This window comes from Asterias rubens, chromosome 12 (genome assembly GCF_902459465.1).
Source record: "Asterias rubens chromosome 12, eAstRub1.3, whole genome shotgun sequence".
Lineage (NCBI taxonomy): Eukaryota > Metazoa > Echinodermata > Asteroidea > Forcipulatida > Asteriidae > Asterias > Asterias rubens.
Genome location: NC_047073.1, coordinates 5,277,783 through 5,298,951, shown reverse-complemented (window position 1 = coordinate 5,298,951; position 21,169 = coordinate 5,277,783). Strand labels below are relative to the sequence as shown.

Sequence of the window (21,169 nt, the reverse complement as noted above, 5' to 3'; positions counted from 1 at the left end):
TGTATCGTGGTATAACATAGGCCTTCCCCGTATAGCGCTCGCCCTTTACCGTTATAGCGCTTGCCCTTTTAAACACTCGCTCCCCTCGGCGTATATTGTCTGATTAATACAAACTGCTACCGACTAGTAAACACCACCTCTCCCTTTGTTAGGGCTACTAAAAACTGCGCAACCTACCTGTTCTTATTTGCATGACTGACAGTCAAAAATTGCATGTAAAATACAAACAAAAAAACATGACTCGTGTCTAATTTTCTTATTGTAAAAAAAAAAAAAAAAAAACAGGATTTGATGCAAAAAAAAGGGCTCCCCTGAAATTTAGTGCTCGGTTAAGTTTTTATTTATTGAGCACAGGCCTAATGATATTGTGGTATTATTAACAAAGAATCGCCCGGTAACTACGGATGGGCCTTTGCACTCGTCAGTAGTTTTCCATCATGAATCTTTCCAGAACATACAGTACGTAAAAGGTTTTTGTTCGCCCGCAATACTGTTAGTTTTCTACATGTACCTTCACGGTTGATGGGACTCTGCCATTCTGCAGTCGAGTTGGTGATTACCGATACGGGTCATGATTTTCTCATTGATGAACTTGGCATGGTTGCAAAGGGCACAGTGGTATTCAAAATATATTCTCGTATAGGATCAAGGAAATTTTGGTTTTTGATAATCCCTATGGGGAATGAAGAGGTGATTTTGTGGTAATTTGCATCGATGTGTGTAGCAAATAATGCAATTAACTTAAAAAAAAAAAAAAATGGTACATTTGCAGTCAGGTTTGCAAATAATTTTTGAATGAGGCTATGGAAGTAACGGTGTTTATTTGCTTAGAATAAAATAAAATAAAACAACAAAAAAAGGCAGGGTGTTTTTGAACGAACGTCGAATCTGTCCACCTTTAGCAGGGTGACAGTGGGTGCCAACCGCATCTCTTCCACAGCCGACACAAACCGACGCCAGCCCTTAGAAGTCTGAGAAAGGATTCGTGCATGAATCGTTTCTCATTATTCAAATGTGTGTGGGTGAAAAATTATCCCAACCATTATTTACTGTTCAGTAAGTTTTGATGATCACTTTTACTGTGACACTATACCTTGGAATAATTTGGCTGTAGGTTTAATTTTTTTGTGATTTGATCACGCGAGAAGCTTTTGTTTGCAGTAGGCCTAAAAAATAAACACAATTAAGTGTATGCGTATAATTACTATTTTTAAAATAATCTTTTTTATGCCCCACATAAAATTGCCCGATTTGTGACTAGTGCACACAACTCTTGGTAAATGTATCAATTGGCGTTTATTTATTCAATGTTTTATTGGTTTGGTTTGGTTTGCTGGTATGTAGATTGATTGAAATACAGACATAACTTTGATTTATTAACTCATTTCCAAACAATGATGATGTACTTTTGCTTTTAGTTATAAAGTATTGTTTTTTTGTTTACAACAGTTTCATTTGTGACCAACATGACAAATGATTATGATGATGCTTAGAAACATTGACACCTCTAGCTCTCTCGTCACAACTCTAAATGATTGATTAAAGGAACACGTTGCTTTGGGTCGGACTAGTTGGTCTATAAAAAGCGTTTTTAACCGTTGTTTATAAAATGCATGTATGGAAAGATGTTTTAAAAGTAGAATACAATGATCCACACAAATTTGCTTCGAAATTGCGTGGTTTTCCTTTTACTGTGCGAACTAACACGGTCGGCCTTTTATGGACTCCCATAAATGGCCAACCGTGTTACAAATGTAGTCGACGAGGTAAAAGGAAAACCATGCAATTTCGAGGCATGTTTGTGTGGATCATTGATTCTACTTTTACAACATCTTTCTACCCATGCATTTTATATCAAACGGTTACAAACCCTTTTCAAAGACCAACTCCACCGATCCAAGGTAACGTGTTCCTTTAATTGTTATAATAGTTTAGTTAAAATAAAAACCCTTTACAACAAAGATAGTTTTTTTTTCCCAATCAAAATTCTTATGGAAAGACTAGACTTGCAGCCTGTTAGATAGTTCTTTCATAGGGCTATATTAAAGCTCTGTGGTTCTTCACAGACGCAACGGAGCTATAACTATAGTTTTTTTCACAGGCTAGGCAACAGGCTGGTTCTTAACGGAGGCAAAAGAGCTTTAGCTCTATGATGGCAATGATGGCAATATATCTATACATGTAGCTCTATGATTGGTTCTTCTGGTTGGTTCTTCACAAAGGCAATATAGCTATACATGTAGCTCTATGATTGGTTCTTCACAGAAGCAACAGAGCTATAGCTGGATGGTTCCTCACAGAAGCAACAGAGCTATAGCTGGTTGGTTCTTCACAGAGGCAATAAAGCTATATTATGTAGCTCTATGGTTGGTTCTTCACAGAGGCAACAGAGCTATAGCTGGTTGGTTCTTCACAGAGGCAATAGAGCTATAGCTCTATGGTTGGCTCTTCACAGAGGCAACAGAATAACAGATCTATAGCTCTATGGTTGGTTCTTCACAGAGGCAACAGAGCTATAGCGCTATGGTTGGTTCTTCACAGAAGCAACGGAGCTAAAGCTGGTTGGTTCTTCACAGAAGTAACAGAGCTATACATGTAGCTCTATGGTTGGTTCTTCACAGAAGCAACAGAGCTATTATACATGTAGCTGGATGGTTCTTCGCAGAAGCAACAGAGCTATAGCTGGTTGGTTCTTCACAGAAGCAACAGAGCTATAGCTGGTTGGTTCTTCACAGAGGCAATAGAGCTACATAATAGCTCTATGGTTGGTTCTTTACAATGCAACAGAGCTATAGCTCTATCAGTCTATAGAAAATGTTTTTGTCTGTCACAAGTTGTGAATAATAGTATTGTGTACAATCAGTATTGTGTCGCTTGAGCATTTAAATAGTCTACCCAGTCAGCTTTTGAATTATACCTTGCATGCTGTCAGTGCAGATCATTATCAGTGTTTGGATTGCGATGTTGACCTCAAAGGTTTTTTGTCCTGTCACTAAAAACTGCTGAATAATAGTGTAACTTGTTATATAAATATCAAAGTCTGGTATGACTGTTTTTGGCCTTGATGAATGAAAAGTGGCACCCATTCCATTTTAAGTATGTCGCTCAGTGGTTAGGGCCTGTCAATATGCTGGCCATATCCTAATCTGTAACAGGTAGGCCTACATTAGGGCTCTAGCTAGTGAGTCGGGCCGATATGTCTGGATTGTGTGCCGTTACGCTCAAATTTTGGTTGATGCGCACAAATCATCAAGAATAACCCAGTTATGTACAAGTACACATATTACAAGTCTTCAAAACTGAAACCCCAAAGATGTTGTTGGGATTGCAAAAAAAAAAAAAAAAAAAAATACACAGGGAAAAATCGTCCCTGAAAACTTCTAAAGAACTCTGATGATTTCAGACACCAACTTTAACTTGCGCACATTTCGGTCAATGTGCACAAATCATCTAGAATAAACCAGTTAGGCCTATAATGCTCATTTTAAAACCTGAAACCCCCCGAATTGTTGATGGGATTGCAATAAAATTAAAATACACACGACAAATTGTCCTTAAAAATTTCTAAACAACTCTGATGACTCCAGACACCAACCTTAATTTTGGAGCGTGCAGTATACATTAATTGGCATAATAAAGGATGACGTATACAACATGTATGGGGTTCTCTCCATGAATTACATGACAGGGTGTGCGGAGACATGTCAAACATTTCGTGTTGACTCTTTTAGTTTTAGTGACTTCAATGATCAAAAACCTCGGCATAGTTGTTCGTTTCCAGGATGTTAAATTTGTCATTTGAATTGTTCTTGCAGAAGACCCCCAGCGAGTGACCTAAATATAACCAGTCGTCAGAATGGACCCGCTGAACATCTTAACTGGGAAGTACTCCCTGAGGTCCATAAAGCCATTGGACCTCAACAGCTGCACCAAAGAGTAAGTGTACAAATCTTTGCATTGTATATTCTGATGAATAAAGTTGAAAATCTCTTTGATTATGGATACATTTCCCCATTATTTTTTTATAATTAGGTGTTCGGAGCAGAGCATACATGTAGCACTGAACACCTTTTGTTTTTGTTCGTTTTTTTAGGTGTACGGGCAACAGCCTGAAAAACTTTTTTTTTTCATCTTTAATATTCTTCTCCCCGAAGTTTGTCCGCAAGAAAAAACATAGTTGCAAAGCTTGCAATAAGTTGAAACTTCGCATGCAGGTAGACAATGATCAGTAGATGATACACAAGTTGTTACGTCACGATGACGTCATCAGTTGTCGAGATACACCAATTCAAAGTTTATTATTTCAAAAAATCTTAACTTTTGATTTACAATAAACACATCATCAGAAAGGTCTTTAAAAACTGCGTAAATGCTTCACAATAATGACCCCACTTTGACCTTGTCTTCCGGTTCAAATCAGAAGTTGAAAATAAAACAAATCAAATTTAAAGAATTATTAATCCCCCATTGTTCGTGCACAAAGATTTTACATGTAGAACACACTTGTGTAGTGTCACGCTCCAGTGCTCACCTCTTGAGTGCACTGTGTAGCTTGTTTGTATAGTCTGCGTTCAAGGCGTTTGCAAAATACATTTCCCCATTTGATTAGATAGTCTCTTCTACAGTCATCAGTATTTCATAAGTTCATATTTCCTCAACCACATAAGCTATTTTGACAATCTTTACATCATATGAAAGAGCTTTACGTACTTCATAAAAATGGATATGTTGGTGACCTTCTCTTAACCTTTTGACTTGTCTTTAGCAAGGCTATGAAATGCAAAATTTGCTAGGTGCGCCCAATAAGCACAAAATCGACCCCAAAGCAGCTCTATGAAATTGGGCCCTGCTCTAGCAGCGGTAAGAGATCTGCTCCAGAAGTGCAAACCTTGTAGGTTTGAATCCCACCCATTTTATAAAACACATTGGGTTCGGATTAAAGGGGTTAAGTTTTGATTTAAAAAATTAGATGTGTACACCAAACAATTAGTATTTGTAAAAAAAAAAACACTACATGTTAAGTTTTTCTTTATAAATATTTTTCGAAAGAACCATTACCTGAAGATACTCGTGTAGTGGTTAAGAAATAACAGTTTTAGATATGGGAGGCAACCATTATAGAGGGAAACCCCAAACAGTCATGTAGGGTCTCAACAATCAATCCACACGATTCAAGCCTTCGTCCCTAGATTTTAACTGGGGTGCACTAAAAGTTCACATGCTAAAATGTTTACCTTGGAATTCCAAGTAATGACATGGGGAAACTAACCGTCCTGCCGGGAAAATTAGCCACCAGTTTTATCTGGAATGCGGCACGGTGTCCGGGTTGTGGGAAATTCCACATCCTGGGCCTAGTGGTTTCCCTTTACAGTGGCTGCTGGCCAAATGCTCTCTGAGAGCAAACAAGTGGTCCGGCTGGCTAGTTCAATGTTGGACAGCATTTAAAGGCAGTGGACACTATTGGTAATTACTCAAAATAGTTATCATCATAAAACCTTTCTTGATTACGAGTAATGGGGAGAGGTTGATAGTATAAAATATTTAGAGAAACAGCTCCCTCTGAAGTGAGGTAATTTTTGAGAAAGAAAGTAATTTTCAAGTTTAGAATTTGAGGTCTCGAAATCAAGCATCAGAAAGCACACAACTTCGTGTGCCAAAGGTGTTTTTTTCTTTCATTATTATCTCACAACTTTGACAACCAATTGAGCTCAAATTTTCACAGGTTTGTTATTTTATGCATATTGTTGAGATACACCAACTGTGAAGACTAGTCTTTGACAATTGCCAATAGTGTCCAGGGTCTTTAAAAAAAATGTGAAATGTGGGAAAAGCTGGGGGACTAGTGAAATGTACGTATTACAACATGTAGGTTAACAGGTCCTGCTTCAGTGCTTGCTACAAGTACTGCAATGTTAAGGGCAAACCCTGTATTGAATCCCAGGCAATGGAGCGCACCTTTTGTGAGAATACATTATGTAAAAACTGCTGACAAGTGAAGGCGGGTCAAAGGTTTGCAACAAGTTTGAAAGCTGCTCAGTCATGGCAAATGTCATAAATTGTCAATTCATATTTTTGTGCTTTGTCACACCAAAAAACAGTGTGTGCATGATCAATCCCATTTCATTGAGACCTTTTTATACAAAACCCTTTTATATGCTCTGTTACTTGTACTTTGTTATATCATGGATGGTTATAACATTGAGGTTACGGAATGGTTATTATACAGTTGTTGCACGCTGTGACGGGGTCCATGGCGTTTTGTACACTCGAGGGGGAAAATGGAACCCGAGGCCAAGCCGAGGGTGCCATTTCCCCTCGAGGGTGTACAAAATCGTAAACAGTATTGTCCAAGGCCCACACTTCGTGTGTCACAACTTCAAAATAACAAACCTGTGAAAATTTAGGCTCAATTAGTCATGGGAGTCGGGAGAAAATAACGGGAAAACCCACCCTTGTTTCCGCACGTTTCGCCGTGTCATGACATGTGTTTGAAATAAATCCGTAAATCTCGATATCGAGAATTGATATTGTTTTAATGTTTTCTCAAAAAGTAAAGCATTTCATGGAATAATATTTTAAGAGAAGTCTTTCACCATTACCTTCTGTAAACCCTGTAAGTTATTTGTAAATCTGTGAACTTTTAATTTTTGTTCTGTTCCTAAAGTATCCAATGGCTTTAAGGATGCAAGGCAGGTACTCATTACGAGGGAACTCTGATAAAGTACTGAGTCTTCAGTGCACAACACACATCAATGTAAATGGGTTAAACCAGAATATCTCTGGTGCAAATTTAACAACTCATTTATTATTATTGAGTTTTTTTTTGTTTATTTTGTGGGGGGGGGGGGTTACTGAGGGATGTTGCTTAGTTCGGACATTGTAGAGGTAACTGTGATGGGGGTCTGGCATTATGTAACCATGGAAGAAAGAACCTGAATGGCTTGGCAAGTGTGTTGACATGAAGGGAAGTTATTGCAGTACTTGGTAGAGCTAGGACCATCAGGTATCAATAATCTATCTGAATGTTATGTAATCATTCAGTGAACACATTGTATCACAGGTTTGGGCCTATTGATAAAGAGAGGGGTGTGTGTGTGGGTACAGTAGGTACAGCGTATTTAAATCCAATGGACAACAGGGTTGAAGGTCTCTGAGCAGAAAGTACTGGATATGTACAAAACCAATGGGAGCTGTCCCCAAAATTGATGACAACATTTGTCATTAGGAGATCCCTGATAAACTTGTACATGTATACACAAAGGTTTAAGTGTGTATTATATAATATTATAACACCTTGTACAAATATTTTGCCTTTTCATTGGTTTAAGAGTGCGTCACATGATATGTCTTAGTTTTACTAGACGGCAGCCTTGTTATAGTGCATCGTTTGCTGTGTGGTAGTGCACAGAGTTTCACAGAGCGTGCAGTACCCAGACGTCTTTTTACCCACCTCGAACCCAATCAGTTAAAATGCATCTGTGTTTCTGAAAGGAGCAGACGAACGTTACGTGTACGAAGATGATATAGTCTGTTGGGGTGTTATAAAACAAGAATTGACTGCTTTAACTTGTGCTATAGATGGTTAAAACAAGGAGGTAGAAATATTCCATGGTTAAAACTACTGCTCCCTCGGTGATCCCCTGATCCACCTCAGGAGTCGTACATATAGTTTTAACCAGAGCATTCAAACGAAGCAGTCAATATTTGTACAGTATACCATGGGTGTGGATGGGGATGTGTCATGAATTGGGGGTAAGGAGGGGGGGGGGGCTTTTACATCAACTGAAATCAGGAGATTCCTGATACAAAATGTTGACACACTTGTTTTAGTGTGTGTTATTATATAGTACATGTACATGTACCACTGTGGGTGTGTATGGGGGTGTGTCATGATTGGGGGATGGGGGGGGGGCCTTTTACAACATCTAACATCAGGAGATCCCTGATACAAAGTACATGTTTACACATGTGTTTTAAAGCCATTGGAACCTTTCGGTAAACAGTATTGTTCAAGGCTCACACTCTGGTATCACAACTTCTATATAAGATAACAAACCTGTGAAAATTTAGGCTCAATCGGTCATCGGAGTCGGGAGAAAATAACGAGAAAACCCACCCTTGTACCCGCGCGTTTCGCCGCGTCATGAGATGTGTTTAAAATAAATCCGTAATTCTCGCTAACGAGAATTGATATTGTCTTACTGTTTTCTCAAAAAGTAAAGCATTTCATGGAATAATATTTCAAGAGAAGTCTTTCACCTCTACCTTATGTAAACCCTGTAAGTTATTTGTAAATCTGTGAACTTTTATTTTTTTGTCTGTACCGAACGGGTCCAATGGCTTTAAGTGTGTGTTATATAATACCATGGGTGTAGATGGGGGTGTGTCATGATTGGGGGATGGGAGAAGTTGGGGGGGGGGGCCTTTTACATTATCTGACATCAGGAGATCCCTGATACAAAGTAAATGTTTACACACTTGTTGTAGTGTGTGTTATATAATAATACCATGGGTGTGGATGGGGGTGTGTAATGATTGGGGGTGTGTCATGATTGGGGGTGCGGGGCATTTTAGTTAAATACATGTAGCTGTCAATAAAATATCAATTACGGAAACAACAAATATAAAGAAATGTGAATATAACAAAAGCCTTCGTAGCTTGGACAACTTCGTAGAGCTGCGGTCCCAAGAGACTGCAAAGGAAGACCACACACGGGAGTGGCGAAACCATGAGGACCTTTTCCAGACTGTTTTGCGATTTTGTTGATGAAATATTTGTAGAGTATGAAACGTGCATTAAAGCCATTGGACACTTTCGGTAAACAGTATTGTCCAAGGCCCACACTTCGTGTATCACAACTTCTATATATAAAATAACAAACCTGTGAAAATTTAGGCTCAATCGGTCATCGGAGTCGATCGCTTCTGATTGGTTTGGATTTTTGTAACCCTTTTGGGTAGCAAAAGTCCCGGTTTAAAGCAACACATAAGAAACCACAAACAAGCTGGAAAATGTCTTTGTGGCTTCACCACTAGCGTGTTTGTGGTCTCCTGTTCCAGTAGTTTTGGGGACCGCGTGGCTCTACAGAGCTGTCCAAGCCATGACGGGCCTTGACAAAAGGCTACTGCTGTTGGTGCTGTGGCTAATGTCAAGAGACATAAGATTTTGTTGAATTTTAATTTTAATTAGCCACGTGGTTTAAAAGGTATTATTGATTCAATATTTACACAACTAATCAGAAGGGCAATTAAATTAATTTTGTTATGATGATCTTATAAGTATGTATTAAGCGCCTGTTATTTTTGAAAAAGCGAACACATCTGAACGCTTTCAGGGCTTCATAACGACCCTTTAAAGACACTGTACACCTTTGGTAATTGTCAAAGACAAATTATCTCACTTTGTGTATCTCAACATACATCAAATAACATAGGCCCTACTTTTAGCATGAGATTTTGTTGTTTTAAAAGCACAAAATAACAAACCTGTGAAAATGTGGGCTCAATTGGCCGTCGAAGTTATGGTCTGGACAGTAAAAATGTTTTTCGTACAGGCCCTTTTGTCTTGTGGACTCTCTCCCCAAATTTAAGCCCTGTTCAAAACACGACACAATACTTGTCTGACTCAAAGTCATTTCCATACTTTTCATTATTTTGTTGCATTACTGTATTCTTCTAGTATTTTCTTGTGCGCCTTGGTTGCCACTTAAGGCAGATATGTGCGCTTTATAAATCTCTAATTATTATTATTATCATTATTAAAGTCAACATTACAACATCATTTTGTTATCACAGTGAAGTGTTGATATATTATTCAAAAGAAAAACACAAGACCATTGTTCTGGTTTGTTTGTTTGCCCCAGTGCTAAAATCACTGCCCTTGGGCCTATGGTCCAGTGTAAATGTTGAGCCCTGGCTCTAACAAAGTCCAACTGAATGGTTACTACTGGACTCTGATTATTGTGATGTGTCTGATCCCCTGTCAAACATATTTACAGTGTACAGTCTGACAGTCTGGTCTGAGCTGTCCAATATAGTGAACAAAACATCTACATTTGTACCCGCTGGCGCGTCAAGGCCAATGGTATAAAACATCAGGTGATGGTTTGAGTCCCGGTGTGGTGGTCTCAGATGTCCAGCGTGCTAAAAGATCCAGATTACCAAATACGGTAGTACATGTGTGTATTATGTCATGCCATACCTGCGCACAGCAAGCAAAAGTAGGCGCTTTTAATGCCGTGCTGAGTCGACTGTTTTGCTCGAGCTCGTAGCTGTCATGGCGGCGTCCACAAGTAAATCGTGTGGTGATCGAGTGGAGCGTCTACGACAGTATTGCTGAAAAAAAGTAATCACATAATAAAGTGTTTGAGGAGCGGAAATTACGAAGAAGACTCATCTGAAAGCCAATAGAGGGTTTTGGGTTGCCAGTCGAAAAAGCATCTCGTACGATAACAAAAGATGACTAGCTAGTCAAAACGTTGAGACCAATTTTTTAAGAACTGACTCCTCGGTAGTACAGTTAATCACGATCCTAAGCTAAGGTAGTAGTCCCGGTGACGTCACCTGGATCTTTTAGCACGCCGGACATCTGAGACAGCGACACCGGCCGTGATATTTGTGTTACGTGTATTTAAAAGGCAGTGGACAAGTATTAGTAATAACCGGTACTCCAAATAATTGGGCAGCATAAAAACTTGTTAACAAGCAAAACTGGAGAGCTGTTGATACTATAAAACTTTGTGAGAAATGACTCCCTCCGAAGAAGTACATAAGTAATGTAGTTTTTGAGAAAGCAGTAATTTCTCACGAAAATATTTGAACAAAATGTGAGACCTCAGCTGAGGTATTCAGATTGTACAAAATGTTCAGTCTTAAATTTCTTGCTAGATGCAAAATTGCTGAACAAAATCGTTCCCTGTAACTACTGATACTAAAATATCTGCATTGATATTGCTTTGTTCTTCTGTAGCCTATAATCAAAAAATAAAAACAAAACAAAAATAAAACTTGAATATTTGTAAACATTTGTTATAGTGGGGTGTCACGACGCCATAACACTCCCAAAAGCAAATTGTACATGTTTCGATCCACTCCAGGTTGCACAACAATAGACTGAAAGGGCATGTGAACCTTTTGTTACCCACAAAGCTAAGTGGCCATTCAACTCTTGCATGTCCTGGTTGGTGTTTATTGGTAGGGGATTTAAACTGTGATGACTTGCAGAATATTGTCCAGGGTGCTTAATGTACAGTGCTTATAAAGGCAATTACTCAAAGCAATTATTGGCATAAGAACTAACATCTTGTACCTCCATGGTAACAAGCCATGGAGAGCTGTAGCCTAAAACATTGCGAGAAAGAGGCTCCCTCTACTGAAGTAATAGTTTTAAGAAAGAGGTAATTTCTCACTCAAGTATTACAAGACTGAAGCCTTTTTTTTTAGGCGTCTGAAGAAAGTACACAAACCTGGTAACAAGGTTGTTTTTCTCTAAAAATCAATGACAAATTGCATATAAACTGAGTCAAAATTTGTTATTTAATGCATGGGGGATACGCCAAGTGCGAATACTGGTCTTTGAAAGTTACCAAAGGTGTCCAGTGCCTTTAAAGGGAAGGTCAATGTTTGGTCATCACTCTTAATATTAATAAATATCAGTACAAATTATTGGTTAGAAGCCTACAGTAGATTTCAGTTAAGCAATTTGAGAAATCTTTCAAGTGGTTATACTTTATGTAAAAATGTAAGTCTTGACTTTATGCCCCCAAATTTGAATCTGAGAAGTATTACCGTATCTCAGCCTCTTTATAAACCTTTGTCCCACTCTTTTGTCAGTTTGTAAAAAAAAGCTTCAAATCAAAACTGCATTTTGTCTCTCTGAAAGTTGTTTTTTTGTGTTAGGCTTCTTTGCCATCTGTAGAAGGGCTGAGCTGTTTGTCTCCAATAGACATTATCACCTCTGAAAAACAGAAAACTGCTCACTAGATTACTAAGCCTGGGCAAAAGATTGACGAATTTGACAATGATGTCTGATTGGGGTTCGTAAGTAAAATATATTGTCGTGAATAGTCATGGGCGACACAATTGGTTCACTAAGCAGGTATTCGCGACTATTTTTGTTGTAGTCGTGGCTGCACAATAATCCAAGTAGTTGAAAAACAGTAGTCGCGACTCGACCATACATACCTGCCAACCATTCCGATTTAGGCATAATCATTACGGAAATACGAGCCGTGTTACGGATTACGAATTACTCACCCTTTATTACGCATTTCCTCAGAATCATGTACATTGTTAACTAAATTTAATGATTTATTAATATTTTGAATGGTAAGATGTATCAATTATTTATCCGTCTTGTTTTGTTATCCGTCTTGTTTTCTTGTTTTCGCTCACATTAACGACAAATATATTTGTCGTTAATGTGAGCGTAAAATGCTCTGTGTGGTCTTTCATTGGAGCCGTTGTTGTTAGTTTTTCGTCTAGCGCGATGTCCAATATACATGTCTTCAATGCCATTGTTCCATTGTACCAAGAGAGGGCGCTTTACTAAAAAGCCAACACCTTGAGACAAGACTTAGCGCACATGGTTTTCCCACACGACGTACGTTGTATGGGTTGTGTGTGTGTGGACGTGTATTTTTGCGATGATATGCCGGGCAGTCTGGCCGACGAGGGCGCATCGCGCTTGTGGAATAACGCTAGAAGGAAAGGCTCTATAAAATATCTTTAAAATATCTTAAAAATGAGGATGCACAACACATTGTTACAATGTAAGAATTGTGGCCTATGTTTCTGTGAATGTTTTGTCTACGCTGCCGTTTATTTTTGAAAGCCTTTTAACGTTCGTTGTGCTGGCCCAAAATCTGGACAACGGTTTTCCGTTTTTTTTCCCCGAGTTTTCTTTAGGGTGCACATTCAGTGTGCATTCTTTTTCTAAGAATCACATGATTTTGCTCGATTTTGCTTGATTACGCTTTTTCATTCCTCAAGGTTGGCAGGTATGCTCGACTAAGCAACCAGTAGTTAGAGACTAAGACACTAGTCACACTAGTCGCACTATAGTCGCCTGGGCTTGGATAATACTGTACATGTATCTCTTATCCCTGATGTGGAATACAGCCCTAGAGGGGCCCTGGGAGTTATTTTGCCCCATGGTTACCCCAGGGGTCGATTTCACAAAGAGTTTCACAGTGTTGTAGCCACGGTGGGCGGTCCTGGGCGGGCCTGCCCAGGACTCTCAATTTTTGCCCAGCACTCTGAGAAAAATACATTATGCTGCCCAGAACAGATTAAAATAATTTAAGATTAAAATATTTTATTGTCATGATAAAAAACATGAAATTTGTCTTCCCTGTGTAAAGGAGACTATACAATACATACAAGAAAGGCATAGCAAAATTAGACAACAAGAATAAAATTACAATTTACAGATTTCAAATATTGTCCGTTTTGCATTGATCTGAGAAACAGCTAATGATGAGGAAAATCAAATGTCACAGAGAAAGAACACAAAAAGGCCATTCAACTTTCTCTTGGTAGCATTACATAGTTTTGCTGATCACCTTGCCATCGATAGACTTACAAATTTGATTTATTGTCCACCACTAAAATTGGTCTAGCTACAACCCTGGTCCTAGGAGATATTAAAAACGTATGGCTAGTCCTAAGTTAGGATGAGTAACTCGTCCTAACTCGAGATAAGACTAGTCTTAAAACTTTGTGAAATCCACCTAGGGCCCTTTAAACATGTCCCCGCCATGTTCCCTGTTCAACAGTGTTCCATACTCCAGAGCATGGGGTTGCTACTCCCCGGGATATTGCCTATTTGCTGGGGTGTATCAGGGGTAAAAGTGATCCAAGTGTGAACAGGCTGATCCCCAGGGTTGCCCCGTGGAATAGAGCAGTGTGAAATAGGAAATATTTTTTCTATTGAGATTGCTATTTTGAGCACTTTCATGTAGTTTACATAAAATATTCCTGAAATAATCTTATTTTGTTTTTTTCCCCTTTTTATTTTTCCAGACAAATATTGGAGTATTTTGAGAACTCCTTCAGCATCAATGAGAGCCTGTTCACGACACTTGCTTGTAAGTTGTCCTTACTAACTACCTTACCCCCAGGGCCCACTTTCCAAAATGCACTTTCTGGACCCTGCACGATGTGATCCACTTTTAGTTGTTCACTCAACAAAAGCCTTGATCAAGGCTGTCTTGCTACCCCTGTCCCTTTGCCCAGTTGTAGTTCCCATCACAGGACGTAAGGATAAAACAAAGTGGTGGATTTCACAAAGAGTTATTAAGACTTGTCTAATCTCGAGTTAGGACGAGCTACTTATCCTAACTTAAGACTAGCGATACGTTTTTGATATCTCTTAGGACTAGTCTTAAGTTACCAACATGTAACTCTTTGTGAAATTGACCCCTGATTCTCACCACATAGGTCAACCAACACAAACTATTCTTCTTTATCTAATCCTTATAAATGGTTTTATTTACTCCCTTGGTTCTGCTGTGATTCTTCTTCAATGACTGTAAGAAAATCCATTACTATGTCCAGGGTACTTTTAATGTTGGGGCCAAATGGTCCAATGATTCGGACACAAGTTCTGATGGCAAAGAATAGGGTCCCTCTTTGGGTTAGTTGTTGGTTAGTACATTATGTCCATTATGTATGTGCTGCTCTTTTGTGTCACACTGTTTAAAAATGGTAATCGTTCACTTTATTACAATCCACTGGGATAGCATTCAAATCAACAGCATTTTTTTTTATTTTTATTTTTTTTTGTTTTATTAACCTCCCTGGTTAATTCAAAACTGATTTTACATCTGGCTATAACAGAGGGGTGTGATTCCGTTTTTTGAATGGAATTCGTTTGTGTTTTGCCTTAAAAAAACAAGAAAGTCTGTTTATATTAATTTATCTTTTTAAGATCAAATTCTAAAAGAAATTGAGGTAAGACCCCAGATTGCAGAGTAGGGCCTGTAGAACCAAAGATAAACGTTAGTATTCAAGCTTCATTCAAGTTTTTGCGCTTTGCGCTAAGATTTTTTAGAAAATCATCGTCATCCCACCACATCCCTGGGCTACATTATACAAGTCCAATCGTTTTGGCTCATGATTCTAAATAAATTCTGGCCTTTTAATTTACATGATTAGAAGTGAGAGAAAACAAATTGTTCCTAGTCAACAGGCAGAATCTCTTTAAGTTTGGGTTGACTTATTTAACCTTCCACATATAGGACCCGGGTGTTCGATTCAATCCAGAGGCACTACAGTGACTGCATGGATTTCCCATTGAATCTAGGTTTTTTCACCACTTAAATGTACAACTGAAACTTCCTTCCGTCTACAGTGATTATGTTCCCTTTTCTGTGTGAGTCCGTAGCTTCACCACAAATACCATCGCAATGATATTAAATTTAAACAATTCTGAAAACCTTCATTTAAAGACAGTGGACACTATTGGTAATTGTAAAAGACTAGTCTTCACAGTTGTTGTATCTCTACATATGCATAAAATAACAAACCTGTGAAAAATTTGAGCTCAATTGGTCGTCGAATTTGCGAGATAATAATGAAAGAAAAAACACCATTGTCACACAAAGTTGTGTGTTTTCTGATGCTTGATTTTAAGACCTCAAATTCTAAATTTGAGGTCTCAAAATCAAATTCATGGAAAATTACTTCTTTCTCGAAAACTACGACACTTCAGGGGGAGCCGTTTCTCACAATGTTTTATACCATCAACCTCTCCCCATTACTCGTAATCAAGAAAGGTTTTATGATGATAATTATTTTGAGTAATTACCAATAGTGTCTACTGCCTTTAATGTACATAGGGCTTTATTTTTAAATGGAAAATGCCCCAACAAGTGGGTTATGATTCAAATTCACTAGTCATGATTGTGTTAGACATTCAATTTACAATGCAGTGTAAACCAAAACCAGAGGGGTGTCTGTTTTCTGTGTGTCTTTTGGAATCCCTGTTTTAAATTTGAACACACTGTTTTATCTGTAACACACTGTTTTATCTGTTATTTACTTGATTGTAAGTGAACAATTTGGACACCCAGTTTATAAATTTTCAGAAAATGTGGACACCCTTTTACCATATCCTGGCTAATGAACCTTGATTCAATTTTATAACTATCGCAGCCGAGGATGCATTCTACAAGTGTCCCGATCGTCTACGTCTACCTCTCATCTTCTACTACACTCACACCGCCGTGGTCTACTGGAATAAGATGATGCTTGCTGGTCTTGTTGAGGTAAGTGTAGTTACTTTGAATTGCCACTCGGTAAATTGCATCCTACCCATGAGCATTTCAAGAGCACCAGGGCAATGACCAGGGGGGCATGGAGCCAGTGGCCTTTAATGCCTGCATGAACTATCTGGCATGAGACAAGATGTGGTTAAGACCTCAACCGTGTCCGAATTAGCACTGGCGTGTCTACGCCGAGCGTTCAGTTCACCAGACCCAAGCTCTGGTGTTGTCAGCAGCTGAATGTTGGTTCCAGTTACTGCACGTGTGCACCCTTTTCATTATGATTATGGCCTCTTTGATTATTATGACTGACACAACTCCTTTAATTGAACAAACTTACACAAAAAAACCTTAGACATACATTGTACTACAAAGTAGACGACCAGTACATAATTACACATCAAGAAAAGAAATATTGGCCGTTTCTGAATCGTCTCTGAAGAAATTAACAATGTGTTTTTGTTTTTACTTCCAGGGGCGCTTGGATTTATACTTTGAGACCATGTTTGAGACTGGAGTAGATGAACAGTCATGGGATGATACGGTGAGTTGGTTATTTGGTTCAGCTGGCTAGTCACTAAACAAAGTTAATTTAACATTTTTGTTTCAATGTATACATTATAACAATCCTAAATATTACATAGATAAGCAAAATTGTAAGCACAGAGGATGGAGGAAAAATAGTTAACTTAGGACAGCCTATACAAACTACAAACAAGGAGACAAGACAAGACAATAATTGTTCATTTATTAATTTATTTTTAATAATAATTTTTTCCTTTGATTTGTTTTCCATTGTTATTCCTTTTGCTCTTGTAATAATAATAATAATATAGGTATTTATATAGCGCCTTTAGCACAGATCAAAGCGCTGATCAATCGATCAAATAAGACAAACGGGTAACAGGAAACCATGTCAAGTACATGTACATGCAAGATTTGTGTACAGTTTGTGAAAATGAGCTTTTCTTCAAACTTAAAGCAGGACATTCTCCGGGTAACATAAAACACTAAATTTGTCCTCTTTTAAAATGCAGGAGAACTATCGGATGGGGGGCAGCTTCAAGTGGCCACCTCTTGCAGATGTTGTGGAATATCGCCGCAAGGTGCGAAACAGCATTCACAAAGTCATCTCCGATACACCACTGCAACTGCCCATAAACATGGACAGCCCCTGGGTAAGATATGCTTAAGTAGTTATAATGTGTCTAGAATTATTGTCAGCTCCAGTTTCTGCTTTTTTTTTTTTTTTTTTTTCTGCTAAGATGAAGTTATTATGTTATTATTATGTATTTCTATCCCTAAATATAACCACAACAAATTACACACCCAATTAGTTTCCCTTGAGTTTTTTTACTTAATAATTAAGATTGAAAAGTTGCATCGCGAAAGGTGATCTCTGGCTGCCGCTTCCCAGGTTGTACTGAAACTTGGGTGTGATCCCTGGCTACTGGGCAGTTAACCGTTGTATGGCCTCTGACTGGCACCCGAACAAAAATATTTATTTGTAGGGAGACAGCCAACATAGGGAGGCTGTCACGACCAGAGTTTCCGCCATACTCTGCTGTTGACAACACTTGTCCTTAGGTCCTTTGATGAACTAGACTGCTCTGCCAAGACATTACACCAATGTTGGGAAAAGGGAGAATAAACTGTGAATTATTTCTAGAAAGCTCAGACAAGCATTATACACATTTTAAAATGCTAACAACTAAAGCCTGGTTGATACTCACTCCGAATGTGAATTCGAACTTTTACATCACATCTCTTTTTTTGCAGCGAATGATTGTAGAGGTACCTGTTGCGAATTCATCGTTTTTAATTTGTGGCGCCAAATTCGTACAAGTTTAAAACTCTCAGTTGTATCAATGGCAAAACTGTTGCCTGCTGCTGTTGTTACGTCGTTTCTTCGGTTTGTTTATTTTTAAATTTTTGTCTGCTTACAGTTAGTTTTCTTGCATTTCCTTACTTTTGTATGTGTAGTATTTTTGGTCTTGCAGTTCATTTCCATTGGGTTGTTTATTTGTTGTTGTTGTTGTTGTTGTTGTTGTTTACCTATAGTGGGCGTTGTTCATGGGTTTTGCTCATGAGAGGATCCATATTGACACCTCTTCAGTCCTGATTCAACAACTTCCTATCCACTTTCTACGTCTTCCTCATGACTGGCGAGTGGGACCCTCATCACATGGTAAATATGATAAATACTAAGCTTGTGTAGTGAATTCCTGTAAGAAGAAATATAGCTTTTGGCACAAAAGACGCGCGCTTTTGTTCCCTTCTTCTTTTGAGAACTGCTGGGGTGTAACGACAACGAGGGGCGCATAACAAATGCTCGCCCACTTCACCGTCCGCTCTGGTCAGATAAGGATCTCGATTATTAAGACAGTTTTCTTCGCTACTATTTTCTTTAACCAATGTAGCCGGTTTGGATTTGGCTTGGTGGTGTTTGCCCCTCACAAGGAAGAACCTGCGCATTAGTTAAAGTTGTAAGCAGTAGATATTAATTATTGTTAACTAGTAATTACCCCGCCTAGGCAGTTGCAGGCATTTTCCCATAATTTTAGGCCCATGCATTTGCAGGTCAATCTTATTTAAATTGTTGGTAAAGTTACAAAATTATCTACATGTATCTTACCACGATTTCATGAAGCGCTAGGATTAATCCTATCTGGACTTAGTATGGGTTCAATGCGTTCGAATGTCTAAGATACAGAACTTAATTTGTCCTTAATCCTAAGATTAATCCTAAGTTAGGAAGAGTGTGGTGAAGTCGACGGCTGGATGGCTGCTGAAATTTACTACTTGACTAGTCACATCTCTAGCAGTGGCGACTTCGACACTAGTCGTGACTAATTTTAAATACCAAAGATGTGTTGCGGCATATTGTTTGCCGCAGGCGCAATAGAGCAAACAAACAAAAAAGCAATGGAATGAATATCAGTAGGTGCAGTCCTTGGAAGACGTCTCACTGGATTACTAGAAAGATTTGTTGAACTAGAATATCTTTAGGTCGGACTTGAAGCACTAGGCCTCAAAATAAGCCCTGACATCCACAGCAACTGCTGGGCGTCCTGTGCTTTTTCTGTGGTGCCCTTTGCAAAGTTAGTTTTATACTTAAACTTTCCTCTAACCGGAGGAAAATTGCTGTGCCCCTTTAAGATCGAAATTCAAGGCCTGAAGCACTATGGTGATGGAAATGTTTGGAGAACAGGCCTGTAATCTCATAGGTTTATTTCCTGCTGTTTAATTTACCGACAAACCCAAGTGTGTTTTTTTTTTAAACCATGAGCATAGAAACTTTATTTTGGCGGGTCTTTCTAGGACAATTCAGTATGTGGTATGAATGGTATACACTCAATTCACTTGATGTCAATGCCCAGCCTAAAAGAACTTAAATGCACTTTTAATCAAAACTTCTTTAGAGGAAGTAAAGGTTGGCCTTTGTAGTCGGGGGCAGACAGATTTTGTTTTCATTGGAATGTTATTAACCCCACTTTTATCCCAAGGAGTATTCTTTGCAGGTGTTTTGCTCAAAGTTTTGCGAGGAATGACTTATTCTACCCATTGTTACCTTCGCACAATTTATGAAATTTTACAGCCATTCATCCCGGTTGCCTTGAGGGGAAAATGATTTCTTTGTGCCCCCCCCCCCCTTCTTTACAAAGGTGATGGCATGGGAGAAAACAAGATGATAACTGTGCCAGAGTGTGAGGTTACCATCGGAAAACCCTACAACTTCCCCTCCTATGGTTGGGACAATGAGTATCCAGAATGTGTGAGAAAGTGAGTAAATTTAAATTCTTATTAAATAATCATCTGTGACAATTTTACTTAGTAATTGTTCCAAGTACACTATGAGTACACCTTCAGGACACCATGAGGACACTATGAGTACACAATGAGTACACAATGAGTACACCATGAGTACACTATATGAGTACACCATGAGTACACAATATGATTACACCGTGAGTACATCATGAGTACATCATGAGTACACTATGAGTATACCTTGAGGACACCATGAGTACACTATGAGTACACCTTGAGGACACCATGAGAACACTATGAGTACACAATGAGTACACAATGAGTACACCATGAGTACACTATATGAGTACACCATGAGTACACAATATGATTACACCGTGAGTACATCATGAGTACATCATGAGTACATCATGAGTACACTATGAGTATACCTTGAGGACACCATGAGTACACTATGAGTACACCTTGAGGACACCATGAGGACACTATGAATACACTAAAACTAGGGCTGGAATACGGGCTGGCAGTCAAGTGTCAAGTTCGAGCCCTGGTGTGACCTTGTGACACTAAAACCATAATTGGCCTTTCTGTATGCTGCATGTGTAGTTGTGCATTTTCATAGCTCCATTGTCGTTTTACATGTACCTCTACGTGTAGTAAGAGGGTGGCGTGATGACGTCAATGCAACTAGTCCACTGTCCCATTTAAACATGTTAAATTAAATGTTTAAAGCTTTGTTGCAGAAGGACAAGTGCTACACACCCAACCCTGGATGGAATGCATGTCCGCATTTTGTATACAATAGAGTTCAAGATGACATGCATGACCTTCCATGTCTGTATTACCAATGAGTATTTAAATGGAAGGTACAGGTTTGGTAATTACTCAAAACAAATACTCACTTAAAAACTGACTTGGTAGCGAGCATTGGAGAGCTCTTGATAGTAAAACACATTGTGGGAAACGACTCACTCTTAAGTAATGTAGTTGTTGAGAAAGAGGTAATTTCTCACTAAAATAATAAAAAACTTCTAGCTAGAAGTCTTTTATTCCTATCTGAAAGCACACAATTCGTCCAACATGGGTGCTTTTTCTCTCATCATTTTCTCACAACTTCAATGACCGATTAAGCC

General features: G+C 38.7%; 1 protein-coding gene across 3 annotated transcripts in view; it reads left to right on the top strand.

Moving 5' to 3' along the window:
• Nucleotides 1-21,169, top strand: part of LOC117298008 (ergothioneine biosynthesis protein 1-like) — a 49,749-nt gene that overhangs the window by 2,741 nt on the left and 25,839 nt on the right. For all 3 annotated transcript variants that reach the window (XM_033781223.1, XM_033781226.1, XM_033781225.1), the window contains 7 exons: nucleotides 3,816-3,936; nucleotides 14,023-14,087; nucleotides 16,156-16,268; nucleotides 16,741-16,809; nucleotides 17,303-17,443; nucleotides 18,327-18,453; nucleotides 19,931-20,048. In XM_033781223.1, the coding sequence (XP_033637114.1) occupies nucleotides 3,857-3,936; nucleotides 14,023-14,087; nucleotides 16,156-16,268; nucleotides 16,741-16,809; nucleotides 17,303-17,443; nucleotides 18,327-18,453; nucleotides 19,931-20,048 (713 nt within the window). In that variant the 5' untranslated portion in view covers nucleotides 3,816-3,856. The remainder of the gene's footprint in view (nucleotides 1-3,815; nucleotides 3,937-14,022; nucleotides 14,088-16,155; nucleotides 16,269-16,740; nucleotides 16,810-17,302; nucleotides 17,444-18,326; nucleotides 18,454-19,930; nucleotides 20,049-21,169) is intronic.